Source organism: Genypterus blacodes, unplaced genomic scaffold, assembly GCF_046128005.1.
Source record: "Genypterus blacodes isolate CSIRO-AG114 ecotype Tasmania unplaced genomic scaffold, CSIRO-AGI_Gbla_v1 ptg000214l_1, whole genome shotgun sequence".
In the NCBI taxonomy this organism is placed as follows: domain Eukaryota; kingdom Metazoa; phylum Chordata; class Actinopteri; order Ophidiiformes; family Ophidiidae; genus Genypterus; species Genypterus blacodes.
The window spans coordinates 1,836,565-1,861,835 of record NW_027467013.1 but is presented as its reverse complement, the minus strand read 5'-3'; the positions used below and the strand labels follow the sequence as shown (position 1 = coordinate 1,861,835).

The 25,271-nt window shown below is 42.9% G+C and overlaps 1 protein-coding gene across 1 annotated transcript in view; it reads left to right on the top strand.

Moving 5' to 3' along the window:
* Window positions 1-1,822: 1,822 nt before the first annotated feature.
* ubr3 (ubiquitin protein ligase E3 component n-recognin 3) overlaps window positions 1,823-25,271 on the top strand; it is a 31,734-nt gene continuing 8,285 nt past the window's right edge. Inside the window, exons 1-31 of the mRNA XM_076169849.1 lie at window positions 1,823-2,305; window positions 3,667-3,806; window positions 4,224-4,376; window positions 4,723-4,869; window positions 5,332-5,372; window positions 5,523-5,589; window positions 5,679-5,809; window positions 5,911-6,139; window positions 6,339-6,518; window positions 6,971-7,104; window positions 7,207-7,293; window positions 7,390-7,455; window positions 7,546-7,635; window positions 7,734-7,862; window positions 7,965-8,017; window positions 8,112-8,245; window positions 8,563-8,648; window positions 8,743-8,884; window positions 9,583-9,679; window positions 10,851-10,992; window positions 11,403-11,507; window positions 11,602-11,772; window positions 13,390-13,835; window positions 15,340-15,428; window positions 17,741-17,890; window positions 18,568-18,701; window positions 19,798-19,908; window positions 20,072-20,272; window positions 20,389-20,525; window positions 22,362-22,447; window positions 24,863-24,968. Coding sequence (XP_076025964.1) covers window positions 1,872-2,305; window positions 3,667-3,806; window positions 4,224-4,376; window positions 4,723-4,869; window positions 5,332-5,372; window positions 5,523-5,589; window positions 5,679-5,809; window positions 5,911-6,139; window positions 6,339-6,518; window positions 6,971-7,104; window positions 7,207-7,293; window positions 7,390-7,455; window positions 7,546-7,635; window positions 7,734-7,862; window positions 7,965-8,017; window positions 8,112-8,245; window positions 8,563-8,648; window positions 8,743-8,884; window positions 9,583-9,679; window positions 10,851-10,992; window positions 11,403-11,507; window positions 11,602-11,772; window positions 13,390-13,835; window positions 15,340-15,428; window positions 17,741-17,890; window positions 18,568-18,701; window positions 19,798-19,908; window positions 20,072-20,272; window positions 20,389-20,525; window positions 22,362-22,447; window positions 24,863-24,968 — 4,418 coding nt within the window. The 5' untranslated portion in view covers window positions 1,823-1,871. The remainder of the gene's footprint in view (window positions 2,306-3,666; window positions 3,807-4,223; window positions 4,377-4,722; window positions 4,870-5,331; window positions 5,373-5,522; window positions 5,590-5,678; window positions 5,810-5,910; window positions 6,140-6,338; window positions 6,519-6,970; window positions 7,105-7,206; window positions 7,294-7,389; window positions 7,456-7,545; window positions 7,636-7,733; window positions 7,863-7,964; window positions 8,018-8,111; window positions 8,246-8,562; window positions 8,649-8,742; window positions 8,885-9,582; window positions 9,680-10,850; window positions 10,993-11,402; window positions 11,508-11,601; window positions 11,773-13,389; window positions 13,836-15,339; window positions 15,429-17,740; window positions 17,891-18,567; window positions 18,702-19,797; window positions 19,909-20,071; window positions 20,273-20,388; window positions 20,526-22,361; window positions 22,448-24,862; window positions 24,969-25,271) is intronic.

Below are 25,271 nucleotides of genomic sequence, written 5' to 3'. Positions count from 1 at the left end.
TACTGCCAACTGAAGCCCTGTGCTCAGGGGCCCACAGTGCTGACTCTCATGTGGCTCTTCAGGGCTTCGTTGCCTATGAATGTTTCCCACACACACAGCAGCTAAAAGGCTTCTCTCTCGTGTGGATCTTCATGTGTTTCTTCAGGGTGTAGTTTCTACTGAAGTCTTTCCCACAAACGGAGCAGTTAAATAACTTCTCTCTCGTGTGGACTTTCATGTGGCTGCTCACGTGTCCACTTCTGATGAATGTTCTCCCACAAACTGAGCAACTATACGGCCTCTCTCCTGTGTGGCTTCTCATGTGAATCTTCAGGTACTCCTGACAAATTTATTACCACAAACTGAGCAACCAAACGGCTTCTCTCCTGTGTGGATTTTTGTGTGTTTCCTCAGGTTAGACTTTCTGTAGAATTTCTTTCCACAAATAGAGCAACTCAATGGCTTCTCTTCTGTGTGGGTTTGTGTGTTTGTGTGGGTTGACCCTCCATTTCACCATTTGTAGTTAAGTTTGTCTCACAAACTGAGACATTAAAAGGCTTCTCTCCTGTGTGTATTGTCATGTGTTGCATCAGTTCCCCATCACTCTTCACAGAATCCTTCAGACTGATACACAGTGACTCCTGTTCCTCTTTAATATGTGGGTGATCTGGCTCCTCCTGGTCCAGACTACGGACTACACTTCTGCTGCACAAACAGCTGCTGAATGTCTGGAGGCAATGTAGAAACACAAATAAAACATGAAGAAGATATGAAGAATTTATCTGCACATGCGTGTAGGGGTACAATAGTAGAGAAGTCGTTAGTCAGGAGGAGTGCTGGAGAAAGAGGATAGTCTTTTAAATCTAAAATCTAAAAAGGCAGTGGTGTGGTTCATCTGGCACAGCCCTGACAAATTGTTGAGGAATTAACAAAGTCTCCTCCTCCTCAAAATGGATGGTGGGGTGGAAATCCTGTTGTCATGGAGATGTGTGTGTGCACTGATGCCCGGGTGTGACATTAGTGCATGTGGTATTTATTTTTTGTAAGAACATATTCAAAAGTGAACAAACCTATCCTGTGTAACTGAACTTCTGGGTTGAGAGGGTCAATCAGTCGTTTTCGTAGTCTGTCGTTCTCCTGCTGTGACTGGGAAAATTCCTCTTCTAAAGCTTCTATCTCTCCTAGGAGCTTTTCCACAGCCGCAGTTGGTCGCTGTCCCTCCAGTGAGCTCAGCTTTTGGACTTTAGACATTTTTTGGATCTTTTCTCCACACAAACTCATTTAAACTCTGTTCCTTGTCCTCCGTTCACCCGCATAACTTCCCTGGATGTCAGTTTAACTTCAGTAGAAGTGAGCGCAACCTTGTGGCGAGCCGATTTGGACCACGCGCCGCACTATGGCGTCAGACTGGATTTGGACCACATATGCGCAAACTCGCGTCTACGTCCAGACTTTCAACGTTTCAGTACACTGCATCATCTTTACGGGTTTAGAAATATTTTGCATATAGTCACTGCTTATAATAAACGGAGAAAGACAATACAGCCCTAAATACACTGATGCCTCCTAATTAATTAGATTAACACAGTGAAGAAAATATATTATTATTATTATTATTATTATTATTATTATTATTATTATTATTATTATTATATTATTATTATTATTATTATTATTATTATTATTATTATTATTTCAACGACCACATAAAGTGTACACAACTGTGTTTCGTTCGTTGGTCATTTGACTAAGTATTATAGCGTAAGTAGCGTAACTTACTTCTAGAATCCCATCAGCCTACGACAACGACGCACTGGAATAGTATCGCGAGAAGGCCCGAGAACATGGAAACAAGACAACAAAAATAAATTGTGAACAACAAGCCAGAGTGCATGATGGCGGCGTCGCTGCTGCGCCTGGACAAGAAAGCAACTGCTGCTCACCTAAAAGCAGACGTAAACCGGACTGACAATAGCTCCGGAGTCCGGCATCTACAGGAGCTGCTCGATGCTGTGCTGGATCCAGAAAAACCAGCGGCGGACACAGACGCTCTTGACTGGTGTAAATGCCTGATTGCAGGTGGGGAGGGATTCGAGGAGTTCTGCAAAACGGTCCGCTCCTATGATAACGCGACTCTGTGCGGCTTGGTTTGGACAGCGAATTTCGTGGCGTATCGATGCCGGACCTGTGGCATTTCTCCGTGCATGTCATTGTGTGCGGAGTGTTTTAATAACGGAGACCACACAGGCCATGACTTCAACATGTTCCGGAGCCAAGCTGGTGGGGCCTGTGACTGTGGAGACGGTAATGTCATGCGAGAGAGTGGGTAAGTCCAAGCTAGCCGCTAGCCCAGCTATGCTACGCTAATGCTAACGCTTCGTTTTGACAGGTCTCTTTTGGAAGTGAGCTAACATGACTCACTGTGCTTAGCTACCCTTTCTAATCTGCAGAGTCAGTGTGAGCTTCAGCCCAGCCCGCCTGTAGTCTGTTACTCGGATACACGGAGAAATACTTCGACGCCGCTCTAATTTCTCACGAAATCATGGACATAGCAGCTCTGCTTGGAGGGTTAGCAAGTAGTTAGCCAGCAGAGACGGCAGTTAAAGCTGTTCGAAGTCGATATCCTGATACAAGAATACATCAATTATTAATTTATCATTGCCGTGTATGTAATTGTGTAACACCAGTAGTTTTTTTTCAACGTGTGGACGCCTGCAGTACATGCAGGTGGTTCATGTTTTGAGTAGATGAATGATCAGACCTCTGCCGACCACCTGACTGCACCCCTCCCAAGCCACAGCTCACACATCATCTTCATCATCTCATTATCTGAAGCATCATTCTGCTCTAATAAAACACTAGTTGTGAGTTTTGGCCACAAACAACTTGCAGTAAGGTGTGGTCTTCATGCACAGCTAATGGCTGCACCTGACCCAAGGGCAGGGTTTCCTCCTCCTGTCTATTACAGTAATGAAATCACTGAGCTCATATTGGCTTAGGGAACAACAACGACAAGTTTCCATCTCATGTTAAAGGTGGCTTGGACAAGTAATCATTGACGTAACACCTGTAAGCCAGAGACAGAGACCTACAGACTGATGCACGTACTCTAGTAGTGCCAGGACGCTGCCTGTCTGGGAGTCCAGTCTGGGGGGCAACTGGTGCAGCTTTATTACATTTGCTTTTACATGTCAAGGCCACACATTATTTATCTTGTGGTGGGGATTTCTTATTGTCCCCATCTATTAATTTGTTCATTATTTCCGAAAAGACAGGATTTCATCTCTCCTTAGCTGTTGTTGCTGCTTTCAATTTGTTGCCAACCTTTTCCATATCAGTAAAATTGATGTTTAAGTAATATGAACAAGATGGTGTGCCCACAATAGTTGAGGCAAAATTACTATTTCAATTACCATTTTCCACTATATGCTGATCGTTAATGTCTCGAGATCTAATCATAACTGTTTTATTCTTATGCCCAATCCCAGCCTGACATTTTGACAGTCATTCATAGCTTCTGAACTTCTGTATCAAGCATAGTTTCTGGTTCAACCGGTTTGCCTTAATCGTTAACATTTTGGAAAAAATACAAATCAAACATTTAGTCAGAGGTCAATTAGAAACCACCAGAGAAATATTTGCTTGTATTTCTGTGAACTGTTAAAGTCAATGTGGTTTCCATTACAGGTTTTGCAGACGGCACCGGTTAAGAACAGGGGAAAATATTCCCTCAGTACCTCAGGATCTTCTGGTGATGTCTGAGATGATTCTTCCTCGCTTTATCCTTTGTGTCATACAGTACCTGAGGGATGGCTACACTGAACCAGGTGAAAACACAAATGATAACAGTTTTTTTATTCTTTGTTCCACTTGCCAGGTTTAACAAAAGTTGAACAATAGGAAATTACATTAAGTGCTGACGTATTCTCCTAAGGAACGAGGCATAGCACAATTTTAGAATTGCTCAGATGTGTAAACGTTATAGAGCAGCAACCCTCAAAGGAATACCAAGTTGGCATTGTCAAATTAAACACATTTTCCCATTCAGTCCACATATCACATCCTCTAATGATCTGGTGTGATCATGAACTCTCTTGTTGCCTTTTAAAGTCCAATGTCAGACTGGCTAAGTAACTGTCTGTGTGCTTCTAGCTGGATGTCAGTGTTTGTATGCTTTCTACCTCACAGAACATGTTTCCAACTCGCCCTATATCATGCTTATATCTCTTATCTGACTCTGACAGACACCTCGACTGAACGAGATCTACAGAAAGTCCTGCAGCAGCTGGAGCCTCAGATCTCCTTCTTGGAGGAGCTCACAAAGATGGGAGGGGCAATGCGCACTGTGCTGACAAAGATCCTGACCAATCAGCAGAAATATAAAGACTTGAGCATGGGTAACTATCTACACTGGGCCCCGAGAGCTTCTGTTAGAATGTTTTAGGGGATTTTTGTCCTGGACGTTATCGATAATATGAATAAACTGTAGTGTTGTATTTAATTTAGCAGTGGCAGTGTGATTGCAGCTCTTCATAGGATCGCATTTCCCCTCATTTTCTGCAGCACCTGTAGAAATGAACAAAACTCGGAGGGGATAAATAAATCTTCTATTGAGTTAAATATTGATATCTTTTTGGCCTGCGGACCCGTGCAGTCTGCATCAGAAAACCTAATATAAGTTTCCCCCCGGAACCCATTTACTTCTGATTGTCTTGTCATTTCGCATTTTCGCTTCCGTTGCAGGTCAAGAAGAGAACGCGTTTGCGAAAAAAAACTATGACAAATATTTATCAGCACTGAAGAATTCTGGTCTGGTGTCTGTGGAGGAGAAAGCCCAAGGTGCTTCTGCTGATGGAGCTGAAGGTGGTGCGCAGGCACTGGCCTTATTAGGTAAGATCATCTGTACACTTAGGCTCAAATGATTATCTGCACCCGTTTCTTAAGAGGTCCAAGCCACACAGAATTCAGAACAATGTCTTTGGCTTCTCTGCTATAACTTGTGAACATATTGTAGGGCAGAATCCTTAATTATTCATACTAAAACAATGACATTGGCACGCTGACTCTGCTTTGCCCAGGCAATGTTGCTGAGTATCTCATGTTGAGTAAGACACACACGTTTGATATCAAAAACAATGCCGATCCAAATACTTATTGCTTGGCATATTAAACATCTAAAATGCTATCACATTTGGCTGTGCTATCTAATACTGTCATGGGAACATTTGGTAAATTTGCTGACTGTTACAGCTCTGTGATTTATGTGTTTGAGCCATTCACCATGCTGCTAATGGCCTATTCTACTAATTGATACTTATGGATTTCTTGTGTTTTTTTTGTCTTTTTCCCCAGGAACTGCTGCACCAGGAAGCCCAGATGAGTCTGTTAAAGAGGTACAGCACTTGCCTGGCCTGTAGCATAATACTCAGATATAAAAATAAATTTCATTATATATTAATCTAATGATTTATTAAATTAATCCATTTCAGCCATTTCAACATTGTCAACCCCCCCCCCTTTTTTTCCCTCCTTTCCTCATCCAGGAGGATCAAGATGGAGGGCAGTCTGTCGGCCAGAGAAAGCGTGTAAAGTTGAGCAGCAGCACCAAAGGTAAATGTCATTCTTTAACACCCTAATACAAATTGAATGGAATATATTTATGAACTGCTGATCTTATCTCATGCCTCCTCCTCTCTCAGACCCATGTATTATAGAATCTCTGAAACATAAATGCTTCTTGGAGGAGTTGCTGTTTTGGACTATCAAATATGAGTTCCCTCAGAAGATGGTCACCTTCTTACTAAACATGTTGCCAGATCAAGACTACAAGGTATTTTCCTTTTCCAGCTGTTGACTGTTTCCAGATGCATTTTTAACATTGTTTGTATGACAGGATTCTCTCTCTCTCTCTCCCTCTGTCCGCTCTGACAGATCACTTTCACAAAAACGTTCGTTCAGCATTATGCATTCATCATGAAAACACTGATGAAGAGCCACGAGTCGGATACCATGTCCAACCGCATTGTACATATCAGTGTGCAGCTGTTCAGCAACGAGGAGTTGGCACGTCACGTCACTGAGGAGTGCCAGCTGCTGGACATCATGGTCACCGTCCTCCTCTATATGATGGAGAGTTGCCTTATCAAAAGTGAACTTCAGGGTAAGAAATCCAATATATATGAACTCACCTGATGGTAAAGCAGTGTTTAAGAGACTTTAATTGATGTGATGACCTCTCAAAAGACTCGTAGAGCGTTACCTCAATTGCTTTAGAAACAAGTTGGATTTGGTGTCTTACTCTCCAATATACATTTGAAACAATTTGCATGTGATTCCTCTGTGTCCTGGTTGTCTTGTAGATGAAGAAAACAGTCGCCATGTTGTGGTGAACTGTGGCGAGGCTCTGTTGAAGAACAACACTTACTGGCCTTTAGTGAGTGACTTCATTAACATCCTCTCACACCAAAGTGTTGCAAAAAAGTTCCTTGAGGACCACTCGCTGTTGATGCTGTGGATGAGCTTCGTCTCATTTTTCCAAGGTAAAGTTGCCTTCTCATTGATGATCACTGAATTGACATATTGATTGTGAAGCATTTTCACAGTGAATGATTAAAAGTAAGTAGTATGATGTGTGTGACTATTTGTCTTAGAATTGTAGATTTACTGCTCACTTGTCTCGTGGACTCTGCCACAAACCTAAAAATAAAGCTAACCCTTGCACAGTGGGCTTCAGTATCCTCTTACTGATGTTATGTGCAAAGTGTCATTAACTTTGTAACCAAGTCTGCTGCACTTCTCTTGGTTGTAATCTTCTTCCTTGACATTCATGTGACTTTTCCAAAGTTACAAGTGTTACTATACTTTACTATATACACATACAGTGCATGTAGACAGTACAGTGCCTTGCATCTTGCTTTTTTTCTTTGTGTATAAGGCTTTAGATTCCATGTAACATGGTAAGTGACACTGAAACTGCTTCCTTCTCTGATAGGTATGAACCTGAATAAGCGGGAGTTGAATGAACATGTGGAATTCGAGTCTCAGACATACTATGCAGCATTTGCAGCAGAGCTTGAGGCCTGCGCACAACCAATGTGGGGTCTCTTGACTCACTGTAAAGTCAAAGTAAGTCCCATCACTGTTTCTTACAGCTTCAGGTGCATTCTTGGTGAGCATTATATATTGATGCAACGTGTATGTTGATGACGCTGTTCTGTCTGTGCCCAGGAGACACAGGAATATACTAAAACTGTGGTACGCTACTGCTTGGAGACGCTCCAGATCTGGTTTGATGCCATTGGATTTATTGATGAGGTAAGATCACAAAGCACACTTGAATGTTGACACACAGGCTGCATGATGTGCTTGTAGATCTCCATTTCTATTATTAACAATTCATTTCTCTCATAGCCTGCTCCAAACCAAGTCACTTTTCATCTGCCACTCCACCGCTACTATGCCATGTTCCTCAGTAAGGTACGTAAGAAGATCTTCAGAGGACGAAATTATTACTATTCCACATGCACAGTGTTTGTGGACATGTCATGGTTTGGTTCTCACTCTTAGGCTGTGAAATGCCAGGGGCTGGACCTCGACAGCCTCCTCCCTGACCAGGAGATGCTGATGAAGATCATGGTGCATCCTCTCCAAATCCAAGTACTGGACGCCCACCACCAACACATTCTCTCTTTCACCCGCCAATCTTCTGTCCTTGAGTCCTGTGTTAATTCCAACATTTCTCTGTGTGACTACAGGCGAGTCTGTCGGAGATCCACAGCAACATGTGGGTCCGGAATGGCCTGCAGATCAAAGGACAGGCCATGACCTACGTGCAGTCTCACTTTTGCAACTCCATGATTGACCCAGACATCTATCTGCTCCAGGTTACAACTGACTCACAGACCAGGCTTTGGTTCATTTACATGTATTTGTTATAATCGTCCTTATTTATATTCCGTTCCTCCTGCATCTATTTTTTTAAACAGGTTTGTGCATCAAGGTTAGATCCAGACTACTTTATCTCTAGTGTTTTTGAGAGGTAAGCACATTGATATTGTTTACATCACATTTTTAATTTCAGCCAAAGTAGTGTCACTCAGCTCATTCCATATCTGGTCTTCTCTCCCTCACAGGTTCAAAGTGGTCGACCTGTTGACCATGGCGTCTCGGCACCAGAACGCTGTACTGGACTCTGAGCAGGAGAGACCAATGCTGGAAGGAGCACTGAGTTTCTTGGTCATACTAACAAGTCTTCGCATTCATTTGGGTAAGGTGGCAAAGTCAAGTTTCATACTTCTTACTGGGAGAGTGTGCAAAAGACCAGTCACCCTATATTACAGTAAAATAAATATCCACTAGACTGATAAAACATATGACTGTGACAAGTAACACAAAGGACACAGATGAGTTAAGCAAACAAAAATATTTGAATGAATCCCCATGCAAATAAAGATGGTAGCCCATTACTGTATGTAACAATATCACCATGAATAGTCTTTTGGTTTCTGTTGCTTTGCCTAATTCCTGTTGCATAAATTCACGTATGTTGTGTATGTCCCCACCTTCTCTTCTGCTCATGTACAGGCATGACAGACGATGAGATCCTACGAGCTGAGATGGTCTCTCAGTTGTGCATGAATGACCGTACACACAGTGCGCTATTAGACCTTGTATCCTTCACTACTTATCCAACAAAGGATGTATAACCCAGCAAGTATATCAAGTCATCCATGGCAATTTTTTTCCTTAAGAATGCATTTTCAGATTCCCGAGAATCCCAACCCAAAGAGTGGCATTGTACCAGGGGCCTGCAGCTTTGAGGAAATGCTCTCGGCTGTGGCTGACTTCAAAGCGCCAGTGTTTGAGCCTGGAGGCTCCATGCAGCAGGGCATGTACACAACTAAAAGTAAGGCAGAGCACTGTCAAAACTAACCTACCTTACAACAGGATATGGGAAAGTACCGGGCATCATTGTGTCTAATTTGATCAAAGTTGTTGTGCCTTTTTAAATGGAACCCACACTCTAACCTTGATACATGAATCGTTTTAGATTAAAAAGGAGCTCTTTGGAGATTTATACCATCATCATGTATGAAATAGGGCAGTTGCGTCAAGCCCTTTGTCCCTGTTTCTAAATATAGGACATTGTCTCCGGTAGAGGAATCATACAAGCATTTAGCGTTTTTGGCAATGGACAAGAATCTACACATCACTTGAACCCTAAATTACATTACATTTATTTTGTTATTGATCATATTTTGCTTAATGCTTAGTCATGCATATCTACAAACAAACCTGCTGAGAAAGGCAAAATGTCATCCTTTTTAAGCTTTTCTTGTGTCATTTTATCTAGAGCCTTGATTTTCAGGCTAGCCCAGTAATTTAAATTGTTATTTGTTTGTGGAAATGGAGGAAAGAGGTTGATTCAAAGCTTGAAAAGGCTCTGCTCCACAAAAGTGTGGCAAGTCTGTGGAGTAGTACGTCTGAGTCTTTCCTCAACTGGCCACTTGGGGGCAGGCTTATACCACTAACAGAGAGACTGGGAAAGTCAATGTCACTTTGTGGGAGCTCTTAGAAAGCTGATCTCTCTCACTTCCTCCCCAGTGGACGTGTGGGAGAAGGAGTTTGACCCCATCATGGTTGTTCTCAGAACAGTCTATCGGCGTGATATCCAGTCAGCATTGGACAGATACTCTGCCTTGTAAGTTAACACTGCTTCAGTTTTTCCAAAATAAATGTCTTAAATGTGCACGTCATCTAGGTATGGAAACAACAGTGATGCTCATTTCCACGTCTTCTGTCACTTATCACATTTATTACTGATTACTTGACATGACTCCATTGTTTTTGGGCGGGTTGTACATGTTAAATCACCTTGAACCCCTGACCTGCATCATGCTGTGTTCAGTGTTGTAGTGTAACCTCTTCCACCTGCTCATGGAGGTACATGATAAGAAGGGTCAGGACAACACAGTGCTAGACTAACTTGCAATTAGAGTAGCCGTCGAGGAAAATCAATAATTCAAGCCAAACGGTAATAGAATTGAGCAAATCTGTCTTGTTTGATTGCGATACAGAGGACAAATGTGTGTGTAGAGTTGAAGGTGATACTCTGGAGATAGTAATTTTTCAGATCACTAGAAGTTACCAATTATACTAAGGGGTGCTGATATCTGTGCCTCCTTGCTTGAAAGAGTGGTAGGGAAGGTGTTAATACTGAGATTTCTGGGTGGCATTGCCATACCTTTGTTGTCCATGACATTACATCACAATGTATTTTATTGTGTGTGTGTGTGTGTGTGAGTCAGTTAACCTTCCAGAAAGACTCCTACAGCATTTGCCAGTTTTTACTGTTTAAACCCAGATGATAGTCAGACATTGCAAGGTATAAAAGAGAACAATGTCTACAAAAACTGAACATTATCAGCTTCACAAAGGTACGGGATTTAGCAGGGATGCTCTATTGGGTTGTGCTGTATCTAATGAAGTCGCCGCCGTGTGTATTTCTCCTTGAAGCATATTGAATCTGCCATCGCCCACCTTCAGTCTGTGGTACCAAGCTTATGTTCCTCATTCGCTCTGTTTGAATATGATGGATTGCCTGTCAGACGGGCCCCAGTGTAATATAACTGTGATCCCTTCATCATTAATAGAGTCAGACTTTGTAGCCGGCTGTTCTGTTGCATAGATATAAGATTTCTGTTTGGTGAATTTTCACAGTAACCATCACATCATCAAACACACATTTCTCTTATTGTCTTGCTTTGACTGGTGACTCAGCTGTTATTGCCTTTAGCTAGAACATCCTTATAGTCAAATACCGTGTTCTAAATCATTGTTTCCCTTTGTTCTTGAATGATTGTGTTTCCTAGTTTGAAACAGTCTGGCATCCACACTGGGAATCCCTGGCCTCCTTACAAAGAGAGGACTCCCCTGCACCCGTGTTATAAAGGCCTTGTCAAGCTTTTGCACTGCAAGACATTGCACATTGTGATATTCACCCTCCTGTACAAGGTGAGCCTTTCAACAGCATCCACGCTCTATAATGCTGCCCATGCATCTCCATTTATTCATTGGATTCATTTAGAAACCCTTTTGTTGCTCAGGGATTATGACTTGTAGATCGATTGACCGTTTGCAAGATAATGAGACAATAATCTGTTGATGAATGAAAGTCGGTCCTTCACAGCTAATACTGTATAACGTAGATGATGAACACGCAAAGAACTACCGACTAAATCTAAGAAATGCATTGATATCAGTCTTCTAGTATGGAAGCAGTGGTATGTTTGGTCATCATTAGTAATGATTGGAGGTATTGGATGTTTGTTACTTTGGTATTATAACGTCACAATCCACATCATTCAACTGTAACAGGCTACTAAATATGCAATTCACAGTTAATTTGGTATGATTTGTTACAGATATGGATGGATCATCAGAACATGTCTGAGCACGTGCTGTGCATGGTGCTGTACCTCATTGAGCTGGGATTGGACAACCAGGTTCAAGACAACAAGCAGGATGAGGTGAGATATGAGGGTCATCTCTTAAGCAGGGCCATCTGCTCCCTGTGTAGACTGCCTGACAGACTCTGACAGAGTGTGTATCTGATGCCTGCAGGAGCCTTGCATTGAGGAGCACTGCCACGACAGCTGGTTCCCTGGCACCAACCTCCTCTCCAATCTGCACCATGTTATCAACTTTGTGAGGGTCCGGGTTCCTGAGACTGCACCTGAAGTGAAGCGGGAGCCCCCTCCTAGCACCAGCGCTGAAGCCTCCAACTTTGGCCAGGTACAGGATTGCTCTGCTAAAGGCTGGTTTGCTTACTGCTACGTGTGTTGCTTAAGGGAAACACAAAGGCATACATTTAAAAGATGAGCAGTATTAAGAAAAGATGGGGTTCTGGTGTGAAAGGTCTCATTTACTCTCTGATGTCTTCACTACACATGATGAAGCTTGGGTGCTTTTATAGTGAAATTGTTGCCGGCTTGTTCAGCTATGAACAAGCACTAAAAACACTATGCACAATTGAGATTGTAAAATATCAGCAGCAATATTTAGTAGAGTTTAATAGTCTGTGCTTTGGTGCTCTGGTGCCCCATGCCAGAGTGCTGCAGGCTGACCAGTTTATACAGGAGGGCTGGGGTGGTCGCTGCCAGTAGGTCTTTGCCAGCGATGGACTGTATTCATCATGTGCTCATGGAAATTGCAGCTGCCATAGCACAGAGATGTAGCTGGTCAGGATCCTGTTAATTGTTTGTATCTATCAGAGATTTTCTGATCCAAATATCAGATTAATGTTATGTAGGCTATGGCAACTAGTGCTGAAGCTAGAGCTTTCCCTTAACAACACCCGTATGTCCTTTTCACAAGGATCCTGTTGACAATCACATCTCAAATTCACACTGGTTTGGTTAGTTTCTACTTCTACTCTAAAATCTACAAGAGCAACAGTAATGATCCCCCTGACCTAGAGTCTCACTATACTGCAACTAATTATGATAACACTTAAGTTTGCTCTAACAGAAACATCTTTTTTAATATTTCATCTTTCGTTATTTTTGCTATTTCATGTTGCTTTACTTGCTCCACAGAATTCAAGGCGTCTTTCAGGGAATTGGAGAGAGGTAGCTGTTTGCGCCGCTTCGATCCATTAACGGACTGACGGCCTTCACTGTCATTAGCAACTGCATTTGTCAGTTTGTCTAAAGGAAAAAACTTTTGTGCTTGTTTGTTTTTTGTATATTTCAAAGTAGGTCTGCCTTGGTGTGATATGTTATGTGTGTGAGTGTGTGTTTGTGTAATGCTGTGCTTCAGTAGTTTCCTCCCTCCGGTCTGCTGAAACTAATTACGTGTGTAATGCAGGTTTGGGTAAACGCTTTTTAACCGCACGTCAGTATGATTGATGTTGCCGTGACTGGGCTGTATGATGTATGTTTATTTAACGGTGCAGCTCAGGTCCTTTTTGTCAGGGCAGGTCATGGCAATCCTTCAGATGGCCCGTGTTTGTTTTTTTTTAAGGATGATTAGAATTTTCCTCAGGAACATGGTCCGAAAAGGTTTTCTTGAAACGTCAGCTGGAATTTTATATTGGCCATTTAATCAGATTTTTATTGGTGCTGTGCAGCAACCTGCCAATCCATCACACTCCGCCAGGCTGTCAGTGATGTTGACATTTCAAACAGATAGTGTTTCTTGCAAGATGCTGTGGAGTTTGATGGAATATTGGCCTAAGAGCTTTTCCCGTTTTGTTTTTCCTCTACCTGCACACCCGTGTTAATGTGTGTTCACATTGGCTCTGTAAAGCTGAATTCTTAGACTATGACATCAACACTTGTTTCAAACTGTCATTGCCGTGTGGATCAACTTGTAAATATGCAACTTGTTTCCTTTTCTTTATTGTCTTAGAATCTGCGTGAAGCTCAGGTGTTTAGCCTTGTGGCCGAGCGAAGGCGCAAGTTCCAGGAGATAATCAACCGCAGCAACACTGAAGCCACACAAGTTGTCAGGCCAAAGGGCTCCTCGGCACGCTGGGTCCCACCAGGAACCCCTCCCCAGCTGGTGACGGAGATCCTGGAGATCCGGGAGAGCATGCTGTCCCTCCTCATCAAGCTCCACCAGAAGCTGTCGTCCAAGCAGAATTCGTTGTCGGCTTCTTTTCTGGAGGACATGGACACGAGCCGACACGCTCACGGAGACGGCATCACCGCCATTGAGAGGATCCTCACCAAAGCAGCCACACGCAGCTGCCAAATCAAGCGGAGCATCCAGGAGATCTGTGGACGAGTGTCTCCCCCAGTGCCACCAAAGAAGAACACCCCCACTGATAAGAAAGCCATGGATAAAGAAGAGAGGTAACATACCAGTGCACAGTTTGTCTTCTTTATCATGTTGGCCATCAGGTATTTTCATTTGCAGTGCCCCATATACAGCATGTTCAACATTTCATCTGCAGTGGTAGCACATACAGTACATACACGTTTGACAAATTTTGCAATGAATGAATGAGCTATAATATCAGCAAGCAACTCACAGATGAAGCAGAAGGAGGTATGAAGTAGCTAAGTAGTGCTGTTGTCTGGATGCTCACAAGACAAACAGCTTCACACATGCAGCCAAATGCATATGTTGCCTCTTAACATTAAATTTACATGTGTGGAAATGGCACACAGCGTCACAATCGTCCCCCTGCAATGATTTGCACTGATGCGTGTAGCTCTGTCAGATACAGCCTGGTGCTGGCTGCACACTGCTCAGTCCATGTATCCACAATGGATCAGTGTGCATATTAGCTTTTAATATGCATGCAGCACTTTCTCCAAATTAGAGCCTGCAGATGGAACACAAACATGCTGCTGCCTGTAGACGGTTGTAAGGATTAAATTAAGTGAAGGAAAGGCAATCGTAGAAACTACACACTGCTGTGGATGGAAGATGCTGCCATCAGTCAATATACTGTATAGCCCAGTGCCGAATGTTTGTTTGTTTAAATGATTGTGTAATTGTCAAACGTTTCCATTGTGCAGTTAATTTGTGCTGGCTGGTAGAAACAAAGTTATCAACATTAACTTGGGAATGAAAACGAAAGAAAAAGCCACATCACACTTTGTTACTTTATTTGCTCCAAACATCCAACTAGCTGCACCTCTTTCCCCATTTGTACTTAAAAGCCAGTGATCATGTGGCTCACATAAAGGTCAGGAAGGTAGTGGCGCTGTTGCACTGCCTGGGCCGCCACTAAATTAAAGTCATGTCATGTGGAATTTGGCTTTTACCTCACATTCCCCCACTAGTTCATGTCTCCCATTTCCCACCTGTAATGATGATGGAATGGACTATAACCACTTGATAATGGCCTGCGTTTGGGGCTGGCTTTACCCCACAAAGACAGAGGTAGCACCTCGCCCATTCATGTGAACTAGGGCTGTTTCCAAGACAACCGTCAGGCAGCAGTGCGGTCAGTGGCAGTGAGCAGTGAGAAGCTGTTGCCCATTCCTCAGGCTGGTTGTCGGCGCCCCTGAAGCCATCACTGAAAATTATTGAGCTGTGAGATTCCTGTCAGCATTTGTTTATGTCCTCTTATTAGGGACCTAATTTACAGTCAGCTCTGCACCCTGTGAGGCTGGAGGATGGGGACTCAGCCCTCCATAGTAACCAACCCTTTCAACTCCCACAACAAAACTTGGAAATGAGACACCTGCTGCGCTCATAACACTTTCGGGTGTGAAATCTGTCACACATACTATAGATTATCATCCATTGTTTCCTACATACACACACTAAGAATTGTTTTTTTCAGTCAAGTTGAACACTGGCTCATTGTACACTGGGCTTTATTTCACTTGTTCCTTGTTTCAGGCGACAGAGAGCCAGAGAGAGACAGCAGAAGCTCCTTGCTGAATTTGCCTCCAGGCAGAAGAGCTTCATGGAAACAGCCATGGATGTTGGTAAGAAGACACTATGTTTACTGAAGACTAATATGTGCCCTCAATATAACGTGGGAAGACTGCTGAGTTGGTTGCTCAAAGCTGGACGCTGTAAGTTGCAGGCGATGTGCTGAAACTGTCAAATAGGCAAGAATACAGCATCAGAAACTCAGCAGCGGTCTGGGGTGGAACCTTTGCCAAAACACTTTGATTGGCTTATCCACTGAGAAATAGCTGTAAATCAGAATGTTGTTTGATCTACCCTAACTCTAATCTTTTCAGCTGGACAGCTAAACGGTCCAGCCAGAATCAGGTTTTAGTGCAGACCGTCCCTGTTTCACTGTTGGCTGCTTTTCAGCTCCGTTCCTTCAGCTCAGCAGAGTTTACAGTTGTTTCCCAAATCCATCTCACAACTATTTCCCCCAAATTTGTTTCTTTTCCCTCTCGGTTCTTTGCCTTTTCAGTGCCTTTTCAATCTGTTTTGTAACAGTTGCACTCCGTTTCTTGCTGAGCCTGCAGGGTTACTTTACAACATAATTCTCATCAGATTCTGTCTCTCCTTCTTCATTCTACACACGTTCTAAACTTTTTTGTGTTCGCAAAGGCAGATTGGAATTGACTGTATTCCAGAAATATAAATTCACATTGTTATCAGAGTGACTGTCTCTGGGGAACATTATGGGTTTGCATTATGCATAGGCACTGCTTCATGTTCAGGGTTGATCCAGCCAACGTGATGTAATGTGGTCTGTTCTGACATGGTTAGAACTCATAACAGCCTGCAACATATTTGTGCTTGTTAGTTTGAAGGACATCTTGCTAGCTTTCTTCCTGCCTGAAATAAAGCCATCACTGTAATGCCTTTTGCACTGGGGCAAGGTGACAGTGGGCCTTGTCGGCACTGTGGTCTCTGCAGGCCATTTAGGATAAATTGAGAGGAGAGTGCTCCTCTGGGAGGGTGGACGGGTGCTGGTCGAGGGCACGCAGGATCAAAGCACTAATAGTGGGCCAGATTCCCAGGGCTCACCCTGACACAGCATGGTTAGAGGATGAATAATGGCGTTTGTGATCAGATGGAGCTTTCAGGCCGATGTTCTGACCTCCCTCTGCAGATGTCCTGCTGAGCAGCAACTCTTGTTGTTTTCCCTCAAGATCACTGATGCAGGCTTTGCATCACCTGCTGTACAATACAGTGGCTCCATTTACATGCACTCACTTCTCACACTGCTTTTTCTACACTGGCAAATATGTGAGTGAGATGTATATTTGGAAGGAAGAAGCAGGATTGCTCCGTGGTCGTCGGAATGAAAGTGTCTGTTGAGGAAACGCTTGGGGAGATGGCTCACTCTGATTGACATACCAGAATAAATCCATTTACAGTCACATAACCCAAGTGTGTTACTCAGAGTGAACATTCTTCCTTTCAAGCCAGTTTCAATGGTCTTATGGTGTATACTAGACAATTTAAAACATCTATTTATTGCCTAAATTGCCGATTGTAATCATCTTGTGCTGTAGCTTTTGCCTTATGGTTTAAACATTTATTGTTGGGACTAGCCGTTAACATTTGAAAATGTCTTAATCTGTTATGCGCACACAGTTCAATACACTTATGCAGCATGAAGCATATAGCAGCAGGAGAACGACATCTTATTTGTCCTTGGCATGTTACCTTTTGTGTGTGTGTGTGTGCACGTACAGCGTCGACTCGATGTACATAGATGGCCCGGGGCTACGCTGTGCCATTGACATCTAATGCAAACCGCTTTCATTTCCCCAGGAACACGCTGACCTCTCCTGAGAACATATTCCTCCAAAAAGAAATAAATCAATTTCTAACACAGCTTGACATTTCTTCGCAATATTTAATGTTCAGATTGAACATGGCCCGTAACATTTAAAACTAATTTCATATCAGTAATTAGTATTTACTGCTACACCCATCGCGTAGAGGTCACAGAACGGATTTACTTGTTTCAAGTATTGATATAAATCTGTTACAGTCTATTGCTTAATTGCAAATGTATTGCATCAGAGTGCAATGACATATTTTCTTTCTTTTCAGAATGATGTTACAAGTACTCCTAACCTAACTTGAGTTCATTTATTACTTGGTACAATCTGATTTAAGAGAATGTCATTGCTCTTCTCATTCAGCACGATGACACGCACTGATTACTGCATTTCAAAGCAAAAATGTGATTAAGTACAATGCGCACAATTAGAAGGAGTCCATTGTCCGAGTGTAGATACTGAAGCGAAGCAGAAATGTAATTTTGGTTTGCCTGAGGTCATTTCCTCATCATTGTGTTTTGTCGCATTTGTCCTGACAGAATCTCCAGACACGGAGGCAGCCATGGATCTGGGAGCATCTGAGGTGATGGAGTCTGAAGTTCTTTACGACTGTGTGATCTGTGGCCAGAGCGGACCTTCCACCGAGGACAGACCCATAGGCCTGGTAGTTCTGCTCCAGGCGTCCTCAGGTACCACGTTACCCGGCAACCAACCCCTCCCCTCTGAAATTAATAGCCTATACAGCACTGATTTGTTTCATGGCCGACTTGATTTGTAGTACAATTTTAAACATCCTGCGAATGGAATTGCAGCCTGAATAGTTCGGATTAACTGGAGGTGTATTTCACAAAGCTGACATTCTGCTGCCATATAACCAGCCTTGTCTCTTTAAACCAAAACAGTTATTCATGACGGCTCGGCTCCACCATATTGGAAATCTGGTAGTAATAGCTGGGGTCGCTGTTGTTTTAATTGGCTCATTTGTCATCGATGTTGATCTTTGCTTACTTTCACATAGTGCGTCGTGTTTGGACAGAGGAGGATCATTCACTGTCATCCCAATAAATTACATGTTTGATTAGTAATTAGTCACATTGTAATATGGCTGACAGAAACCCCGCCCCCAAGGTCAAAGGAGCGTCTCATAAAACCTTTTTCCTCGGAAGACTGTGTCTGTAAACCACACTGCCCTTTTTAATGACCATAAACTCTATCTGCTGTGATTTCATTGCAGTCGATTTCCAAGAATATGTACCAGAAGTTAACTGCCATTGTTCGCGAAGCATAATTATGCAGCTAAAAATGGGATCAGCATGAAAAATTCATGATTGTCACTAACCGGTTTTCTGCTCTGAATGTCTTTCAGTGCTCGGACATCGGTGCAAAAACAAAGAGGCCAAGAAGTTGCCAACAACTGACGAGGAGCACATCTACCCTGCAGACACATGTGGGGCGGCTCATGATGTCAGACTCACCCTCATGCAACAGTTCTTCAAAGATGTAAGCCTCCCTGGGGGGGCGGGGGGGGGGGGAATAAATGCTCTGCATGGAAGAGAGAACGGTGTATTCATTTTTAAGCACCAGAAGGGATTTGTATTTGCCTGTGTAAAAAATAACCGCTTCAGCAAATCAAATACCCTCCTGGATAAATGGCAGCAAACCAGTGCAAACAATCGATAATGCTGCGGGCGTGTGTGTGAGTGTGTCTGTCGCTCTCTGATGTGGGTGTGTTAAGAATATTCTGCTGACAGCGTGTAACTTTATAGTGCTGAAAACAAACATCTTCTCCTTTATTTTGAGAATGTCTATATCGGAAGCACAGAGTGTGATGGCGACATAAAGTGCAATAAAAAGCCAGGATGAAACGCTTATAGAGATAAAACGGTCCTTCCCCAAATTATACAGCCACCATGTGAAGTTAAAGTCCTTACACGGCAACAGAGGAATGACATAAGATTGTAGATTAATATGAACAGTTTTAGTGTATTGTTACAAATTCATCAACCTGATAAATGTGTGCAGTTTCACCATCACAAGTTACCAAATCTGTGAAGTGAATGTTGGCATATTGGCCTTGGCTCAGAGAACTGATGGTTGGTCGACAGTATATTTCCCACACAGCCGACTCGTGCAGCTCATTATATTTACTTTGCCCCACTTTCTTACAAACCAATCTCTTTCCATTTATAAGACGTTTTGTCTTTAGGACAGCCACGTAAGCATCAAAGTCTGCGGAAATCGTAAAACACTGAGAGACTAGAGGATTTTACAAGGCCCTTGTTGAACTCTGCAGGTCTTAAATATTTGTGGTACTGGCATTCATCAGCCAGCTAGTGGTTGTCATGGAAGACAACTTTTAAGACATAATGAGGTTTGACAAACGGCACTGTAAAAATGCATACATGGGCAGAAATGGGCCGGTTTCCTAGTAAAATCCAGTTTACTAGTTTACTAACTTGACTAGTATCACTCAATAAAACTCATGCTGTCTTATCGCAAGAGAACATTCATGAAATGGAACGCCGTCTGGAGACTTTGTATGGATGGGATCTTATCATGGTCTTACTATGCCTTCTGTTTTTTCTAAATTGTGCAGAGCTCTTGTCTGCAGTCCGTGTCTATAGGATGGGATGGAGGCGTCTACGTGCAGACCTGTGGACACACTTTGCATATAGATTGCCACAAGTCATACATGGAATCTCTGAGGGTAAGACACTCTAGTTCTGCCCTGCATCCTATACAATTATATTTGTGAAAAGTTAAGCAACAGTGTTTATGTTAATGTAGATTACATGTCATGTTCAAAGATATTCTGCTGAGATGTGTTTTTGTTTCTTGCGATCTTTTGACATTTGGTCTGTATTTCTCAGAACGACCAGGTCCTACAGGGTTTCTCTGTAGATAAGGGTGAATTTACCTGTCCACTGTGTCGACAATTCGCCAATAGTGTCCTTCCCTGTCGCCCCGGGCGGGGCACAGAGGCGGGTGCCTGGTACTCGTCCACAAACAAGAAGACGTGTGTACTGGTGAAGGAGGTGGAAGATCTTCAGGAGAAACTTGGCCTTTTCCCTGTAAGTTTCAACATAAGTTCACCTTAAACCCACAAGTGAAGCACTGTACGTACAGGTCTGCATACCTATACTGCAAGATATACTGAAAGATTTCACTGTCTTCTTATATCCTCAAGATGGAATCCAACTTGAGTAAAGAGATGGAATTGGTTATCAAGGACATCAAGAACACCACGCAGAAGAAATACATGGACTACGGAAAGAACCCCGGCTCCCCTGATAATGATTTCCTCTTCATGTACTCGGTGGCTAGGTGAGAGCAGATGCATGCTGGGAAAGGATGTCGGTCTGTCCTACTTCACAGCGAATATTCACCTACCCAAATCCCACACACACCCATGAAATTCACTGTGAAATAATTATTGTTGGACCTGATAACAGGATGGTATGGATGTTGTTCTATGTTAGGGTTTCATTTCACTGAATGGATGTATATGGAGTTGTTTCACCACCTGTCCCATAGTATGAGTACAGTTTATAGCCAGCCCCTTTGATTCCCTTCATCACACGGTAAATGTTACTGTGATCTTAGTGAAGGGTGGAAATCTAAAATGAGGTGTGATCTCAATGGGCTGGTCACAGGTCATAGAAATAACTGGCTTCAGTTCATCTCAGGGTCTGCAGCTCCTCACCATTCCCATTCCAAAAAAATGTACAAAATGCCCTCCCTAGGCCTTAACCCTCCAGACCTTTCTCTCACCCAGTCCTGCTCCCCTCAGCCCTCCACCCTATAAAGAAAGATCCCCTGAGTGTGTCTGGGTGCCTGTTAGCTCTCTGAAGTTCAATGAACAGCGCAAATTGCCTGAGGAGTGGAAAATTCCTCTGTCACAGGGGCACTCTTATCAGCAGAAGCCAGATGGAGCTTCACCGTGGTTGCATTATCTATGTGAAATTGCTTTTTCTCCCAGGAAACCCAAGGATTTGCCTTCACCTCATTGGCCCGAAGAAAGAAATGGCCAGTGCAGGATGAGAACACGCTCGGCTCAGTGTTATTTTAGCAACGCCTATCTGTTTCACCATCTATGTACTTTCTTTGTAAGGTTTAAGGGTTTGTTCCACAGATTTTTGGTAAAGGGAATTATAATTCAGAGAGAATTTTGTTTGGCTATGCATAGAAAATGCACATTATGCATGCAAACTGTGGTTGGCAGAGCTTTTATGGTAATGGATTTGCTTATGCAAAATCTGTCTTAGAACGCTGTCATTTATTTGATACGAAACTGCTGATGCAAAACAGGAGCATTTAATAGGAAATGATTTGACTAGGCAGCATCTTTCATCTCGCTAATCAAAATGGATTTTTAAAAAAAGCAGCCCACCTTATCAAAATCAGTATACTCAACAGTTTATACAGCTACAACCTCTCTCACACACACACACGGGTACAAAGCAGTGCTGGATCCACAAGGTAAATGTCAGTGCTGATTACGCACCGCGTGTTTCCCATTAGTTGTTTAGACACATTCTGACATCGCGTTATAGCAGTTATAAAAATCTATGCTGTAATATGAGGGAGGAGTCAAAGGGGCCGTTTATTTGAAATTGGAGAAACCTTCTCTTAACGGGGGAGGTGGATTGAGGCACTATTTGTCTGACGTTTACAATTGCGCTCTGGTATCTGACCGCTGGCGACAACAACCCAACACGCCCCCTGTCTGGGCGGGTGAGGGCGGTGATGATGCAGACGTTGTGGAAATTGGTTCTCAATCACTTTCACAGTGGGTGGATCTGTCTCAGTGATGGGTGGGTCGGCCCGGTGAAATACCAAATCCATTTCCCTCATTGATCTAACTGAGGAAGCCTTTTGGATGAATGGTGAAACCTCTCACACTGCTTAACTGCCTAGTATCTATTCTATTTATGGACACATTCTGATATTGATTGTAATCTGGGGATATTTGATCGAGTAATAGACCAATGTTCATTTGTTTGGTGTAGAACTATTAAAGAGCAATCCTTAACTGCTAGGTTTAGGATATGTTGTGGTCTTTGTGTATGATTGTGTGTGTGTACAGCTATGGAGAACACGGACCATTCATGCATGTACCTGCTGCACATTAGTAAACATTAATGTTGAATGTCTCTTTAGGTCCAATCTGGAGTTGGAACTTGTTCACCGGGGAGGAAACCTGTGTTCTGGAGGGGCCAGTGCAGCTGCCAAACGCTCCTGTCTCAGTGAGTAGTTACGCCTATATCTGCTGCTTTACATGTGCTTTGTGATTTCTCAGGCAAATGCAATCAGCAACCTTCACAAGACCGCCAACTCTGCATGTGTTATAATTGGGAAAATATTCATGTTTATTGCCTTACAGGAGATGGATGAAAAAGTACAAATATACATACTACTATTTTTGAAAAATGGCACTAATCTTTGACTAAAACGGCGGTGCCTAATTGGGTGTTTTGTTGGTTATACATGAAGGTCTTTACTGCGATATGAATGCTGTTGCTGGTGGGGTTTGGGGAGGTCTATGTGTGTGTATGAAGTGAGATCAAAGCCATTGGTCAATGTAACTGTTGATTCATTAGAAAAGGTTGATTAGCAATGGCAAGCAAGGACAGATCTCTCTCAGGTGAGCTGATGTGGGCTCCAACAATCCAGTTAATGAAGCAGACAATCGCTCAAGTGCTGTTTTAATTGATTGTGTCAGAACTGACGAGGGCATTGGTGTGAGGAGGATGAACCCTGTGGTCTAAGCTCAGTCTCAGATGTAAAGCCTTTGTCACGATGCATCCAGATCTAAGATTGGAGGCCTCATGTCTGTGCAGGTCTACGAAATCAAAACTGTAAGACAAATACAACTCATTTAAAATGCTACAGCTGGCTACCTCCTGTCTTCTCTCTGTCTAATTAGTTTGTTAAGTAACATGAGCTCAAAGTTGTGGCTACTGGCTGTAGCAATAAAAGGCCTGTCAACCTTGAGTTGCTGAAAAGAGATTTCACTCTGGAGGTTTGCCATTTTGGAGTTACATTAAGCGTATAGCCGCGCTGACAGCCACATTTACTCGGCTGTAGTACATTAGCGTTCACTCTTCTTAGGGAAATGGATTTGATGGAACATGCCAGGCATGTGCTAACAGCCAGTTCCCGGGGGTTTCCTAAGCCTAGTCTACACCACAAGGCACTTCCTGACTTTAACGGAGTTCCGTTACGATAGGCTGATTTACGTCAATAGTCCTCCCAAGTTGATTGTCCTTGTTTTATTTAATTGGTAATGTTTGAAGTAGTAATGGTTTAAGTGTAGGTGTCTACATTGCTGCCACGCTGCATTTGCAGGTAAATTAGGTTGACCTTAATTATGTGCAGTTATGTGGAAAGTTGTGTCCCCCAGCTTCTTAACAGCAGATAGATGACTGTTGTTCCAAGTAGTCTATTGTGTTAGGGTATGTCCTAGAATGAAGCAAATGCTCTGAAATGTGTTTTAAACCCAGTCGTGTGTATTAAAAACTCTTCTTTTTAAGGGGATTCACAACATTTGCTGTGTTAAATGGAACTTCAGCATTTAACCTTTTGTTTAATAATTATATAATTGATCTTCAAATATCTGATGCCTGATTATTTGGGAAATAACATCTTAATGGAAGTTATTGTTAATCTACCAAAGCCAAAGGTCGCATTTTATTACCAGTAACTACGCGAGGGTTTCTGCTGTTGAACAGAACACAGCTTTATGTTTGTGATACATCCTCTGGGTGAGAAAGATGGAGTAATGAACTGTGGCTAATAGGACTTGAATTTTGTATTATGGTCAGTTGATTTGTGATCAACTTAAGATTTAATGACGGTAGCAGGAGAAGATTTAGATCTCCAACATAACACAATGAACTCACTTCCTGCTAAGAGGCAAGTGGTAATGAGAAAGGAGAGGAAACGAGCTGTACTGTAGATCGTACCCATGCTTTGTCTGTCCTCACCTGCGGAGGGCAGTGTTGGTCTAGGTATGGACAGTTCACACACATGGAATTGCAGGTGTTTGTTGCATTAAGTACGATGTGAAGCTGCATTACAGCGTTCCAATTATCTGGAAACAAAAATCAGATGGGATCAGTGTTGCTTGTTGCCCAAATCAGGCGTGTGTGTTTCTCTCTGAAGGTGTTTGCCTCCACCTTTAACGCCAGACAGAACTGTGTATTCCTCAGTAATGCTTCATACATGTGCTGAATCTGTTGCTCTTGCCTACACATATTAATTCATGACGGGTAAATTAATATTAGTTGAAGAAATGGTAGTAAAAGTATTAGTATGAGTATTAAAAGCATGTGTATGTGTTTGTGTGAGAGGGAGAGAGAACGGCCTGGCTTCATGTTCCATTAGCTCCACAGTGAGCAGGTGTGACCTCACCAAACAGTTGCCCGGGGCTAACGAGCGCCGCCATGTATCCATCTGCTCTGACCAAACCACTGCTCTGTAGTTATTTCAAGTCAAGTGCTTTTATTACTTGATTCACACCGATTTGCTGCCGGGGTCTGGACAATGGACAGTGAGGGCGAACTGAACACTTACCCAACTTGCCTTTGTTCCTCCCTAAGTGGTGTTTTTGTTCTCTGCGACCCTAACAGTGGTGCCGGTGTGTGTGTTTTCTCTTTCAGACCAGCTGTTTCACGTGTTGGCCATGCACATGCGCTTGTACAGCATCGATTCAGCCTACAACCCCTGGACTAAGCTGACGGACGTCGTGCAAAGCGGAGAGGAGGAGTAAGTGACTTTCTTAAGTACATTTTCCTCTGGTAAACCTATACATTTATCTATACAGCCTGGCTTTGACCCCACGCTGTCATATTTATAAGCATATACTCAAAGCACCACTTTGTCCTGTTTTTTTCTTCAAACGTCACGCTCGCCGCCCTCCTGCCCCCACCAGTTTTTCGCTCCACACAAAGAAGAGCTAAAAACAGAAAAGGGACCACCAGTGGTTGCCATAGATACCAATAATTGCTGCATCTGGCAAATTACTGGGCACTCTACAGAGAGCAGAATGACCCTGTCAAAATGACTGTA